General features: G+C 47.1%; 1 protein-coding gene, 1 long non-coding RNA gene and 1 pseudogene across 8 annotated transcripts in view; 2 read left to right on the top strand and 1 right to left on the bottom strand.

Moving 5' to 3' along the window:
• LOC144152261 (uncharacterized) overlaps window positions 1-13934 on the bottom strand; it is an 89318-nt gene that overhangs the window by 47230 nt on the left and 28154 nt on the right. The window contains exon 4 of one of the 7 annotated variants that reach the window (XM_077683495.1): window positions 10205-11568. The exons of the other annotated variants lie outside the window; for them this stretch is intronic. Coding sequence (XP_077539621.1) covers window positions 11557-11568 — 12 coding nt within the window. The 3' untranslated portion in view covers window positions 10205-11556. Of the gene's footprint in view, window positions 1-10204; window positions 11569-13934 lie in introns of those variants that run through there. 7 annotated transcript variants of the gene reach the window in all.
• On the top strand, window positions 1213-4398 carry LOC144152259 (uncharacterized; annotated as a pseudogene).
• LOC144152263 (uncharacterized) lies at window positions 4408-10181 on the top strand. The gene is made up of 3 exons (XR_013319124.1): window positions 4408-4882; window positions 4963-5074; window positions 9814-10181. It is a non-coding gene; the product is annotated as an uncharacterized LOC144152263 (long non-coding RNA).

Raw genomic sequence — 13934 nt, forward strand, 5'->3', positions numbered from 1 at the left:
AAAACTGGCAGCTTGGAAGCCACTTGACAGTGACGAATACTTTGCTATGTCACTAGTGAGTTACATGCGAAAAGTTCAAGAGGATGTAAAACTAGAGATGCGTATGAAAGTTATGCAGGCAATCAGAGACTACATGAACTAACTAAAACCCGAGCCTCATTTCTCTGCCGCGTGAGACACGTGACAATGACGTATCAGAAAAACTGGCAGCTTGGAAGCCACTTGACAGTGACGAATACTTTGCTATGTCACTAGTGAGTTACATGCGAAAAGTTCAAGAGGATGTAAAACTAGAGATGCGTATGAAAGTTATGCAGGCAATCAGAGACTACATGAACTAACTAAAACCCGAGCCTCATTTCTCTGCCGCGTGAGACACGTGACAATGACGTATCAGAAAAACTGGCAGCTTGGAAGCCACTTGACAGTGACGAATACTTTGCTATGTCACTAGTGAGTTACATGCGAAAAGTTCAAGAGGATGTAAAAATAGAGATGCGTATGAAAGTTATGCAGGCAATCAGAGACTACATGAACTAACTAACACCCGAGCCTCATTTCTCTGCCGCATGAGACACGTGACAATGACGTATCAGAAAAACTGGCAGCTTGGAAGCCACTTGACAGTGACGAATACTTTGCTATGTCACTAGTGAGTTACATGCGAAAAGTTCAAGAGGATGTAAAACTAGAGATGCGTATGAAAGTTATGCAGGCAATCAGAGACTACATGAACTAACTAACACCCGAGCCTCATTTCTCTGCCGCGTGAGACACGTGACAATGACGTATCAGAAAAACTGGCAGCTTGGAAGCCACTTGACAGTGACGAATACTTTGCTATGTCACTAGTGAGTTACATGCGAAAAGTTCAAGAGGATGTAAAACTAGAGATGCGTATGAAAGTTATGCAGGCAATCAGAGACTACATGAACTAACTAAAACCCGAGCCTCATTTCTCTGCCGCGTGAGACACGTGACAATGACGTATCAGAAAAACTGGCAGCTTGGAAGCCACTTGACAGTGACGAATACTTTGCTATGTCACTAGTGAGTTACATGCGAAAAGTTCAAGAGGATGTAAAAATAGAGATGCGTATGAAAGTTATGCAGGCAATCAGAGACTACATGAACTAACTAAAACCCGAGCCTCATTTCTCTGCCGCGTGAGACACGTGACAATGACGTATCAGAAAAACTGGCAGCTTGGAAGCCACTTGACAGTGACGAATACTTTGCTATGTCACTAGTGAGTTACATGCGAAAAGTTCAAGAGGATGTAAAACTAGAGATGCGTATGAAAGTTATGCAGGCAATCAGAGACTGCATGAACTAACTAAAATGACTTCCTGAATTATCAGTATTGCTTTTTTTCTTCCTCTAGTTGTTCCATTACACTGCTTCTGCTATCCCTATCACATCACTTGCTTTGCCAATTTCGTTTCCTTTTTTTTTCGCTTCCATTTATTCAATTATCCTGTTCCTTCCCTGAACGATTGTTTTATCTCTTAAGGGGGGACGCAGGTCTTTAGCGTCGAAAAATCGATACAAAATCAGTTTTTCAGTTTTATCATATTTGGCAATATGAGGTTTATTTCTACCTATAGGCCAAGTATGGGGGCCTAAAATGGCGTAGTTATTTAGAAATTGCCATATAAATTAGCCCTCTCGACGCAGTAAATCACGAAAGCGCGTCAAAAAGTGCCCACATTCCGCATCCCTGCATTTCAAAACCAACCGCCTTCACGCGGCCATTTTGGTACCATTCGAAAGAGCCACTCTTCGCGCCTTTACCTGCCAAGCAGCGAGCACCTGCTACCCTTTGTAGCGCCAGCAAAAGCCAAAAACAAAAATCGAGTTCCACCTTGCTATTGGTTGCTTGGTACCACGTGCAAAAACTGGCGATTCTCATTGGCCAGTGTCATTTGGTGCGACGGCAAGTTTGCCGGAGGGCGCCGCCATTTTGAAAAATCAGCGTTCCCGACTCATCGTGTCAGCAATGGCAAGGCCGAATAAAAAGTTCCGCGTCGTCCACAAATTTGGAAAAACCCGCAAAAGAAGGAATAGGACGCAAAGCAGGCCAGCGATGACGACCAGCGATAGCGTGGAGCTAGAACGTCAACCAGCGGTGACGAGTTCGGCTTCCGATTGCGTGGAGCCAGAACGTGAATCAGTGGCGATAACTTCGGCGTCCGGTTCGCACGACATCGGCAGTCGGCGGCGTCAGCGGCTGCAAGATAACGATGGTGAACGCCAGCTATCTGAGGAGCAGGCTGGCGATAAGATCTCTAGAGCCGCTCTGGAGCGTGAATCAGCGAGCGAGGAAACGAGCGCGGCGTCCGCTTCGGACGACGTCGGCGATCGGGCGCGTCGAACGCGCATAGATACATTTCTGAGCAGTGCCGATCGCGAGCAACCGCAGAAGCGGGCCGAAGACAAGATTGCCAGTCTGTCGTCAATATCCGCGAGTGAAAGAAAGCTGTCGACACTCCCAATTACGTACGACGACGCGGGCCCTTCTGCATCGGCTTCGACTTACACGGTCGTTGATTTGGCCGCGATCAACAGCTTACTTCAGCATATTACGTGTCGGACATGCGGCGCGGACGTCTCCATCACGAAAGGTGAGAGAGAATATGGCATCGCCGTGAAGTTGTGCCTTCAGTGCAGTAACTGTGGAATTGTGGACAAAAAGTGGAGCTCCCCGCGGGCACCGAGAACGGCAAAATGCCGCCCCTTCAAGATCAACCTACTGGCGTCTCGTACTCTACAAAGCACAGGGAACGGTCAGACTACGCTCAACGACGTCTTTTCCGCGATGGGGGTCTCCCACAGGGGTCTCCACCACAAAACGTATCAGAGCCACTTGAAGGATAAGTTCATGCCTGCTGCAACTCAGGCTGAAGAAAAGGTTCTGTCCAACTGTGCCCTGACCGTCAAGAACCTGTACTCCGAGCTCCAATTTGGCCACGCTGGAAACATAGCTGTGTGTTTCGATGGGACATGGATGACAAGAGGTCACCTGTCCCACATCGGTGTTGGCACTGTAATATAGCTTTTTTCCGGTTACGTCTTGGACTACATTGTGCTTTCCAACTTCTGTGCGGGCTGCAAGAATGCACCCCCAGAAGAGGACCCACAGTAGGCCATTTGGAAGGCAAACCACATTTGCCAAAAGAATACGGAGAGCAAATCGGGCCACATGGAAGTAGAGGCTGCGGTCACCCTCTTTGAGCGCTCCATCTTGCGCCATGGCCTTCGCTACACAACGATGTTGTGCGATGGAGACAGCAGGTCATTCCGTGCCATCGTAGAGGCCAGTGTTTACGGCTTCATACCGGTGACTAAAGAGGACTGTATCAACCATGTGCAAAAGCGAATGGGCACAGCGCTCCGCAACCTTGTGCACAAGCACAGTGGTGAGACAGTGAGCGGGAAAGGTCGCCTTACAGGTGACCTCATCGTGAAGCTCACGAACTATTATGGCTGGGCCCTGAAGTCGAACGTGGGCAACGTTGAACGAATGCAACAAGCGGTGATGGCTACATTTCATCGCGTCACATCTACTGATGAGCGGCCCAATCACAGCCTGTGTCCAAGTGGCAGGGACTCATGGTGCAAGTACAACGCTGCAGTCACGAGGGATGAGCCGCCACCTAGACACAGGTACAACCTCCCAGACCATGTGAGCCAGGCACTGCGACCAGTGTATGAGCGGCTCTCTGACAAAGAACTGCTTGAACGGTGCCACAGGGGCAAAACGCCAACGAAGCCCTTCATTCGGTGATATGGTCTTTGATGCCGAAAGACAAGCACGCATCACTGATTGCTGTGCAAACAGCTGTTGCAGAGGCGGCAATCCGCTTCAACTCTGGCTCAACAGCTGCCTCGGCACTGATTCTAAGGGAGCTTCAAATGGAGGAGAACTGCAAAAGCAGCCAAAGAAATCGAGAAAAGGACTCTAGCCGTGCCAAGAAGTCTGAGCGAAAGCGAGCAGCCTCAGTGACATCTCTGCAGGCAGCGAAACGGGGGCGCCATGCACAAGCATCTGCTGCAGATTACTGTCCTGGTGCATTCTAAGCCACTGGGCTGTGCAATGAAACATTTTTTTTTTTGAACAAGGTTTCAACATAAAATTTTGCTTTTTGTACATTTCTGTTGAATTTTTTTCCATCTCGTTTAGCTCTGACACTTGAAATTCACCATGCTTGTTTTGTTTTAATTTAGCATTACTAATGAATTTATAAATGAGAGAAGGTAAAACAAGATATAGCTGCACAAATGAGTAGAGAAAGAGTAAGCTCCTATTTTGAGCAAACACAGGCTGCCTCACCCACTATTTGCTGCTGCTGAAGCCAAGATAGCTACTAAAAATAAATGCCAGACATTCCTGTAGCATTCACTTCTTCTTTGGTGGGGTTTTTTGGCGCAAGGGCATCTAAGGCCAAGAGCGCCATTTCTATGATGAGGTAAAAATGTGCTAATGAAATGAGTGCAAATAGTGCATAAAATTACTTCGGTGTAAAGGGCCGGATCCAAAAGATGAGTGAGGAGCGTGATGAGGCATGGAATGAGCTAACGGTGTATAGGGCCATGGTAAATAGAACCCTACGGATGAACAAGGTGGATGAGAATGCTACTTTCTAAAACAAACCTGCTTTAAAAAACCGATAGCATCAAGGTATTCCGAAACTCTGCTGAACTCGAACACAGGACAGTCTGATAAAAACATTGCAATGTGCCGTGGCATATTCTTACGGTACATTTCCGGGAAATAGCGTCTCCTTTCTGGTTCCATGGCCGAGCACTCAACCAAAACATGGAGGACTGAAAGACCCTCACCACATCTGGCACAGTTTGGAGGCTGGTCACCAGTCAGGAGGTAGGAATGCGTGCCATGTGTGTGTCCTATTCGTAGTCTGCATCGCCAGACCTCAAAGGCCCTGTTTTTTTCCCTGGCAGCTGATCGGCCGATTATAGGTTGTACCAAGTGAAGCTTGTTGTTGACTTCTCCGTCCCATTCTTTCTGCCAGAGCTGAAGGAGTATGTGTTTTACTGCTGGTTTCATATCGAGGTAAGGTACTTGCGTGATGTCAATACTGGTTCTTTCAGCTGCTCTGGCAGCAGCCTGGTCGGCTTCCTCGTTGCCAGCTATGCCACAATGGCCAGGAACCCAGCACACTATAATTTCTAAATTTAGCTGGTGTGCTTTGTACAGAGCTTTAAGAAGGGCAGTAAATGTGGGATTCTTCGTTCCCTTTCCTGTGGACAGGGCTGTGACAACGCTGAGTGAGTCTGTGAAGATAACAGACTTTTGTGTTTTGCTTGTGATAATGTGGTCCACAGCCAGATATACTCCGTGTGCTTCTGCTGTAAATATGGTTGTGTTTTTATGCATTGTTTTTGCTATTGAAAGATGCTGTCCAACAACTGCACAGGCCACAGCCGATTTGGTTTTCGATGCATCAGTGAAAAACTGAGCAGCCTTGTACTTGTCTTGGAGGTATGCGAAGTGCTGTTTGACTGCCAATAGTGAGCCTTTCCTGTCTACTTGTCTAAATGAGGTGTCGCATGATATGATGCTTGTATCCCAGGGTGCCACGCATTCATCTGGAGTCATTTTGAGCGTGTCATCAAACGAGATCGATAGTTTTGTAGAGATGGAATTGATCAGCAGTGGAAACGGTTGAGCTAAGGAAGGTCGATTTGAAAAGAGCAGCATTCTTGAGTTATCTCTAATCAGGGAGTCACACGGGTGCTCGGGCTGTGACGTAACCTTCAGGGCATAAATAATACCAATAAAAGTTCGCTGGTACTCCAGAGACCAACAGCCTGATTCAGCATAGAGGCTCAGTACTGGACTAGTGCGGAAGGCCCCTGTGGCCAACCTGATACCCAGATTGTGGATAGGATCAAGCATTTTCAGTGCAGTGCTAGAGGCTGACCCATAAACTACACATCCATAATCTAGGCGGGACAAAACAAGACTTTTGTACAAATGTAGTAGACACTTCTTGTCAGTGCCCCACTTCATGTGTGCTAGTATCTTAAGCACATTCATTGCCTTCAAACACTTCAGTTTCAGATGCTTCAGGTGGGGGGTGAACGAGAGTCTCGAGTCGAAAATCAATCCGAGAAACTTATGTTCTGTTTTAACAGGAAGCGGCTGTCCATTTAAGTAGATTTCTGGTGCAGGGGCAATGCCCCTTTTTTTCGAGAACAGTACACAGGCACTTTTTGAGGGGTTAAATTTGAAGCCATTCTCATCTGCCCATTTGGACAGCTTATTCACTGACAGCTGAATTTGGCGTTCACAAAAGGAGAGATTGCAGGACTTGAAGCCGATCTGCACATCGTCAACATACACTGAGTAAAACATGGTTGGCGGAAGTACAGTGCGTAGGGAATTCATTTTTACAATGAAAAGTGTGCAGCTCAGCCCACCTCCCTGTGGCACCCCTGTCTCTTGTGTGAATGGTTTAGACAGAGTACTGCCTATCCTTACACGAAATGTCCTATCAGAGAGGTAGCTTTCAATTGTTTTTAGCATATTTCCTTGTATCCCAAGGGCACATAGATCTCTCAATATACCAAACCGCCAAGTAGTATCATAGGCCTTTTCAAGGTCAAAGAATACAGACAGAAAGTACTGTTTATGCGCGAACGCATATCTTATTTGGGACTCCAAGCGCACAAGTTGGTCAAGCGTGGATCTTTGTTCTCGAAAGCCACACTGGAATGGATCCAGGAGCCTGTTTGCTTCTAGAAAATGCATTAATCTTCGGTTGATCATTTTTTCAAATACTTTGCACAAACAGCTAGTCAGAGCTATAGGTCTGTAGCTAGATGCAACTGCTGGGTCCTTCCCTTCCTTCAATACTGGAACAACAATGGCCTCTTTCAGCCTTGGAGGGATATATCCATTGTTCCAGATCCTATTAAAAAGTGATAGTAATGCAAGTTGAGTTTCTGGGTGCAAGTTCTTGATCATTTCATAGTGAATATTGTCAGGTCCAGGTGCTGCTTTACCAAGAGTGTTTAGGCAAGCTTCGAACTCAGCAATAGAGAACTCAGCATTATATGCCTCACTTGGAGGTGATTTACGATGAAGTTGCAGTTTTTCTTCCCTACGTTTCAATTTAAGAAACTTCGCTGAGTAGTGCGCTGCACTTGAAACCGACTCAAAGTATGCTCCCAGTGCATCCGCCTGATCTTCCATAGTGCCACCAGCATTATCAACTAGAGGGCGGGGACAAGTCTGCTGCCCTTGCAACTTGCGTATCCTATTCCATACTTTATTTTGGTCGGTGTAAGAGTTAATACCCTCTATGTACTTCTCCCAACTCTCACTTTTTGCTATCCGTCTCACTCTTCTCGATTGGGATTTGATGCGTTTGAAGTTTATGTAGTTTTCAGTCGTGGGAGAGTCACGGAAGAGGCGCCATGCTGCATTTTGTTTTTTCCTAGCACTTTGGCAGTCCTCATTCCACCAAGGAATCGGCTTTCTTTTTGGGTTACCAGAACTTTGTGGGATACATTCACTAGCGGCTTCAATTATGTGCTTTTCGATAAAGGAAAGTGCGCTGTCGATGTCCAGTGAATCTAGATAGTCACGTGGAAGACAGGTTAGCTGCCGAAACTTTTTCCAGTCAGCAGACCCCATCCTCCATCGTGGTACACTGTTCGGCCCATGTGTCGACACTACCTTTTCTTTCAGCACGATTGGAAAGTGGTCGCTTCCATAAGGGTCATCCAGGACGTGCCAGTCCAGTAGTGGGAAGAGAGTAGCAGTGCAGAGAGCTAAGTCAATTGATGAGGATGTTTTGTGTGTGGGACTGAAGTATGTGGGCTTCTTTTTGTTCAATATGCAAGCTCCAGTGGAGACTAGTAATTTTTCTATCATTCGCCCTCTTGAATCGTAGTTTTCACAGCCCCAGAGAGGATGATGGGCATTGTAGTCTCCTGCTATTATGTACGGCTCTGGGAGCTGGTCCATTAGATTTTCAAATTCAGATTTCTGTAGTCGCTTGTCTGGGGGAATGTAAATGGAGCAAATTGTTATTAGTCGCTGCAACCATATAACTCTCACAGCTACAGCCTCTAGTTCAGTCCTGAGTTTAACTTCCTTAGCTGTGGTTGACCTTTGAAGGATAATAGCCACACCACCCGATGGTTGGCTGGTGTTTTGCCTGTCCTTTCTGTATGTGATGTACTGGGGTAAAAAGTCTGTGTGTTTGCTGCTTAAGTGGGTTTCTTGGATACACACTGCCAGAGGTGCATGCTCCCAGAGCAGCTCTTTAACATCATCCAAGTTTTTCAGAAGCCCCCTGCAGTTCCACTGCAGTACAGTACAAAAAGCCATTACTAGTATTGAGAAGTTTGTTACTAAAGACAGGCTCAGCTTGTTAGCTGCCAGAGCCTTTTCCAGTAGGAGACACCTTAGGGAGCTCTGCTTTTTTGATCAGTTCCTGGGAGTTCGTACGTTCCAGAGGTTTGTGGCGATCCTTCGGCGTGATTGACGCAGAGGATGGCTCACTTGTGTCCATAGCCTCCAAAGAAGGCTTCTTTGTTGACGGTTTGAGACCTGGGGCCTTGGCTGGCCTCCGGTTCTCCTGTGAGGTTACAACCATCTCAGTGGTGTTAGTCAGCTGTGCAGACCGCGAGGCTGCAGCTGACACATTGGCCGTTTTCGGGCCACCATTTCCTTGAGGTGCAGCAGGTGTCGCTGTTTGCACCTGGGGGGCTGAAGATGTCTCCTCAGGCCCTCTCAACGAGGTCCCTGATTGGACAGTTGCCGCACGTGGCGCCGCCCCCTGACGCGCCACGTCGGCGTATGCTATCTTATGCGTGATAGCAAGACGCCTGCGTGCTTCGGGGTAAGAGATGTTTTCTTTTACTTTCAACGCAATGATTTCTTTTTCTTTTTTCCATTGCTGGCATGAGCGTGAGTATGCAGCATGGTCACCGCTGCAGTTGACACAGTGTGGTGGGGCAGTGCAGCTTTCCGACACATGGTCGGTTTTGCTGCATTTTGCACATGTCTGCTTACCCCTGCAACTCTGTGATCCGTGGCCGAATTTCTGACATGTATAGCACCGGCGCGGGTTGGGGATGTAAGGTCTGACTCGGATTTTCACGTAGCCAGCTTCTACGGTCTCCAGGAGAACCGTTGTGCCAAAGGTGAGAACAATGTGCTTGGTGGGGATTTCTTTGTTGTCGCGGCGGATGACTATCCGCTGAACTTTGATGACATTTTGCTCATGGAAGCCTTCAAGGAGTTCATTTTCAGTAAGGTCTAGGAGGTCTGCTTCACTTATAACACCACGCACGGTGTTCATGGAGCGGTGAGGACTGACAGTAACAGCGGTGTCACCAATTTTGTCAACTTTGAGGAGCTTGTCACATTGAGTCTTATCTTTAACTTCAATCAGCAGGTCGCCATTGGACATTTTTTGTGCCTTGTAGCCAGCCCCAATGAGGTTCGACAGACATTTGGACACAAGAAATGGTGACATCTTTCTCATTGTTGTGTTCTCATTTTCCGAGTGCATCACGTGGAAGCGTGGAAAACACTCTTGCCTCTTTGAAAGAAAAAATTCAAAGGTGGTTGTCTCGGTGCGCCCCCTTTTAAGAGAGCGATTCATGGAAAAGGGATTTGAAGATGCCATACAGCAAGTATGTGTTCGGTGGCAAGGCCGGTCGCCCACCACCGAGCCCAACAAGGGAACGTGGCTTCTTCATGAAAAGCACACGCTAACCGTACCTTGCCACTATAACCCTATGCTTGAAATCAAGAGTGATGTCTTTGCACAGGGTTAACCCTCGCCGCCTGGAGAAGCATGGAAGCAAAGAAGGAAGGAGATGACAGGACAGGGTTAGGAAAGACGATAGGAAAGCAAAAGAATGAAGAAGAGGACAGGAAAAGGCGACTGGCTGATTCCCCCCAGGTCGGGTCAGACTGGGGGCACCGTCTACGGGAAGCGGGGGCCGAAGTGGTGTGTTGCCTCTGCCAGGGGGCCATGAAGGTCCAAAACAACCCTGGCTTTGGCTCAACCACCAGGATGCCCTTTTCCCCGAACACGGCAAAGCCACGCACAGCCGAGGGCGTGGGTGGGTCCAACCCACATGGGCTCGGGGTCCGCGGTGTCGCCACTACCGTCACCTTGAAATGCAAGGCGCCCCTGCGGGCACTGTAGCATTCACTAAACAAATAAGCTGCAGAAATTAATGTTTCTGTACACACAGAAGAATTTTAAAGTTTGTGAGCGTCTTTTTCATTTTTCTTAATTTGATGTTTTTTGTCATTTGACAACTCTGCATGAGCCATATCTTGGCTTCTACTCATTAGATCTTGACCAAATTTAGTTTATTTGCAAGCTAAATAATCAGAGAGTGCAAGGAAACTATAAGATCAGGCTAGACAGTTTAGGAAATATTTTTTAATATTTCTGTGAAATAGAGCTTCACTCCCTTGTTTCAAACAACGAAGTTTGAACCCTCATACAATTGGTTGTAGGAAGGCTAGAAGCATGGGAACACTTTTATTGCACTCCCTGGTTGCTAAACAATGCAATGAAGTGCAGTTTAGAAGCATCATTAAAGCAGATTTTTTTTAATTAGGGATAGGCTTTTAACAATGAAATCTGTATGAAATTATAACTAATTGTGATATCCAAAATCTAAATTGATATTTGAAATCAGAATGCTGAAATACATCTGTTTGGAAGTTTTCATCTCAATAGCTTGAAAAATAAAAACGTTTTGTCTAAGTCCAGCCTCCCAGCCTCGTGTATTTATACCTTGCCATATTTCGTGCCCTCATTCATATCAATGTATGCCTGCAATAAAGTATGGTGCACATTGCATTTCTTTTGTTTGCATCAATGTTACCCAACTTTTCCTCGTGCACTTTCCAACAGCCCACATGTTTCAGTCTATTCAAAGTCCCAATGTAAGTTGGTGCACTTTCACTATTTTTCATTTGCATTTCGAACGTTCTTTTTGTACTGGCGAAAGAAGCACGTTCATGGTAAAAGGCACAAATGATCAAACAGGATTTCAGGAAATGAAAAACAACAATAGAGAGTTTTAGTATAGCGTTCTGTGCCTTTGCGTACGTCAAACAATAAATTCTTGCGTTACGCTACGTCGGCACCGCGCAGAGAGTTTTAGTACAGCGTTTCATTGGTTGTGCTTTGCGGCCCACTAGCCCACTATTATGACACCATCTGTTGAACTGAATGCAAAGCGATGCTTATCTGGCCGAACGAGCACCCGGAATTTTGCACGACTACCCAACCAGTGGAACCAAATGTCTTCCCGTTAGAATTGCATGCAAGAAGTGCACAACATGATAAAAAAAATTCTCCTACATAAGCACACTCTATAGCGGACACACTGAAGCCCCCAGGTTACTTGTTTTGTGGTCTTTCGAGAGTTTGGAGTGTCAGCTCACCATCCCGGGCATCCGCTCGAAGAGATATACACCAGTGGCGGAAGCGAGAATGTTAGCACTTGAGCACTTGGACCGGTCGTACAGAGATTGTGTTCATGTGTTCACAGACGGATCTGTCGACAGAGAAGCAGATACCAGCGCAGCGGCCTTTGTGATTCTCAGCAAGAACGTTTCCTGGGCGGCTCGCATTGATCAGTTGACGTTATCAACAACGGCAGAGTGCATAGCGATCGAGGCAGCCTTGAAAAAGATCAAATCGCTTCGGGTGCAGCATGCGGTAATTCTAACGGATTCCAAGTCGGGCCTACAACTCTTGCAGCTTGGATTTCCCACAGATAAAATTTACCAACGCTCCCTGCGTCTTCTTCAGCAGATAAAGGAAAACGGATTTAGCGTTCGCTTCCAGTGGGTGCCTTCCCACGTAGGAGTGCTTGGAAACGAGGCTGCGGACCAGTTGGCTCGTGAAGCGACATCGTCCACTCGTCTTCTGAAGGTGGCCCCAGATGAACGGCGCATTTTAAAAACAATCATACAAGATCATCTCCGCTCTCTTTGGCGACCACAACATCGACCTTGTGTCACCAAAGGAATGAAGACAGAGGCAACCTTACTGTTCCGCATCCGGTCCAACTCAGCGCGGACACCGGCGTGGCTTCATAAGCTGAACATTATCTCTTCACCTCTGTGTGGAACGTGTGGTGCTACAGGCGACATCGGTCATTTTATTATGGACTGGGAAGAGCATGCGGAGGAGCGGTTAGCTTTGTTTAAAGAACTGCGAAGGATAGCCGCTCCGCATGCCTCTTTGAACGATTTAATTTTCCCGGAAGGCCATTGGATCACGAGGAGGGACATCTTTCGTTTGATCCTGCAATTTTTACGTGTCACAAGCCTCAGCGAGTCATGGTGAATTCCCGCGCATAGCGGTAAAAGGTGCTGATCGGGTGAGCAATTGCCGGCATATCACGCAAGCCTAGGTCCACCCGTCAATAAACATCACCACCACCACCACCAAGGACTGGGCTTCGCATGCGCAGTTCCACTGACGCAAGGGAATGGCGAGCGGGAACACTTTGCGCAGGGCTGAAAACGCTCTACTGAAACTCTCTAATATCAAAAGAATAAATATTTCACAAAAATGTAAAATAGTGAGAATCAGCTGACCGTGAACACCTGCATTTTCATAAAAAAATGTAACCGGGTGGAAGTAACGCAATGCACCAGCTACGATGGCACAGTACCTGGACTATGTGTTTGACCCCAATGCAGTGGGTCTTACTCTGCTACTATATGGCACGTATGAAAAATAGAGCCGCCTGTGGAAAATGTGCTGCTGGGATTTTGTGATTTCTAGAGCATACAACAGGGTGCTCATGTGAATTATCCTGGAGTACTCAAAAAAAAGCTCAGTGCACTTTCCTCATTAGCAGTACAGATTATGTGGTGGTGAAGGCATTCACCTTTATCGGTGAATGCCTTCACCGATTGAAGGGTATGTTGCAAAGTTCCCTAAGTGAGCTTGGGTACGATTTTACTTGATAGTCGCCACCTTCCTGACAGCCTGTTGCCATTTTTGCTTTCATAAAAAGCATTAGACGCCAACAAGAAAGGGCGTCGTGGTCCACCCTCTACGTACAACAGTTGAGCGTACTTCTACACAGAGTTTTTTAGACATACCGTATTTTCCGGTGTATAAGTCGCGGTTTTTTTCAAAAAATTTTTGTGGTGCGACTTATACAAAGGTGCGACTTATATATAAACTTTTCGGTAAAAACGGCTTACCGTACTTACCCGATTCTAACGCGCACCTGATTTTCCAGGCAATAAACCGAAAAAACTTGCACCTCCGATTGTAACGCGCGCGGAACTTTGGGAGCAAGAAAAACAAATGCCACAGAAACGGGCGATTTATTTCCTGAAGTAATCTCACTCATATCACTCCTCGTCGCTCTCCGCTGACCACAAGATCTCGTCCTCGGTTCCGTCAAGCGCATTTGCGATGCCACACTTCTGAACGAACGTTCAACCATGGTCGATGGGATTGTGGCCCACACCTCGCACGGCCATCCCGCGAGCTTCTCTTCCTTTTCCCACCGGGCACAAAATAAAGTTGTTCTCTCTCTCTCTCTCTCTCTCTCTCTCTCTCTCTCTCTCTCTCTCTCTCTCTCTCTCTCTCTCTCTCTCTCTCTCTCTCTCTCTCTCTCTCTCTCTCTCTCTCTCTCTCTCTCTCTCTCTCTCTCTCTCTCTCTCTCTCCAGAGACACATACATACTTCAGCCGACCACTCGTTTTGAACGCGCGAGAGCCGTCCGTAAGCCGTGGAAGCGGTGCGCCATCTTCCGTCGCACACAGTAACTATGCGGCCATAGGTGGTGTTGCCCGATCCAGGCGGCGCTGCAGCATTCGCTTTGTTCCCCACTTGTTTCGTCCACGGTGTTTCGACCACGTGAAGCTCGTTTCGACGTTGCGCGAACCACGAC

Source organism: Haemaphysalis longicornis, unplaced genomic scaffold (genome assembly GCF_048455015.1).
Source record: "Haemaphysalis longicornis isolate Haplotype H1 unplaced genomic scaffold, Haemaphysalis longicornis Haplotype H1 scaffold_9, whole genome shotgun sequence".
Lineage (NCBI taxonomy): Eukaryota > Metazoa > Arthropoda > Arachnida > Ixodida > Ixodidae > Haemaphysalis > Haemaphysalis longicornis.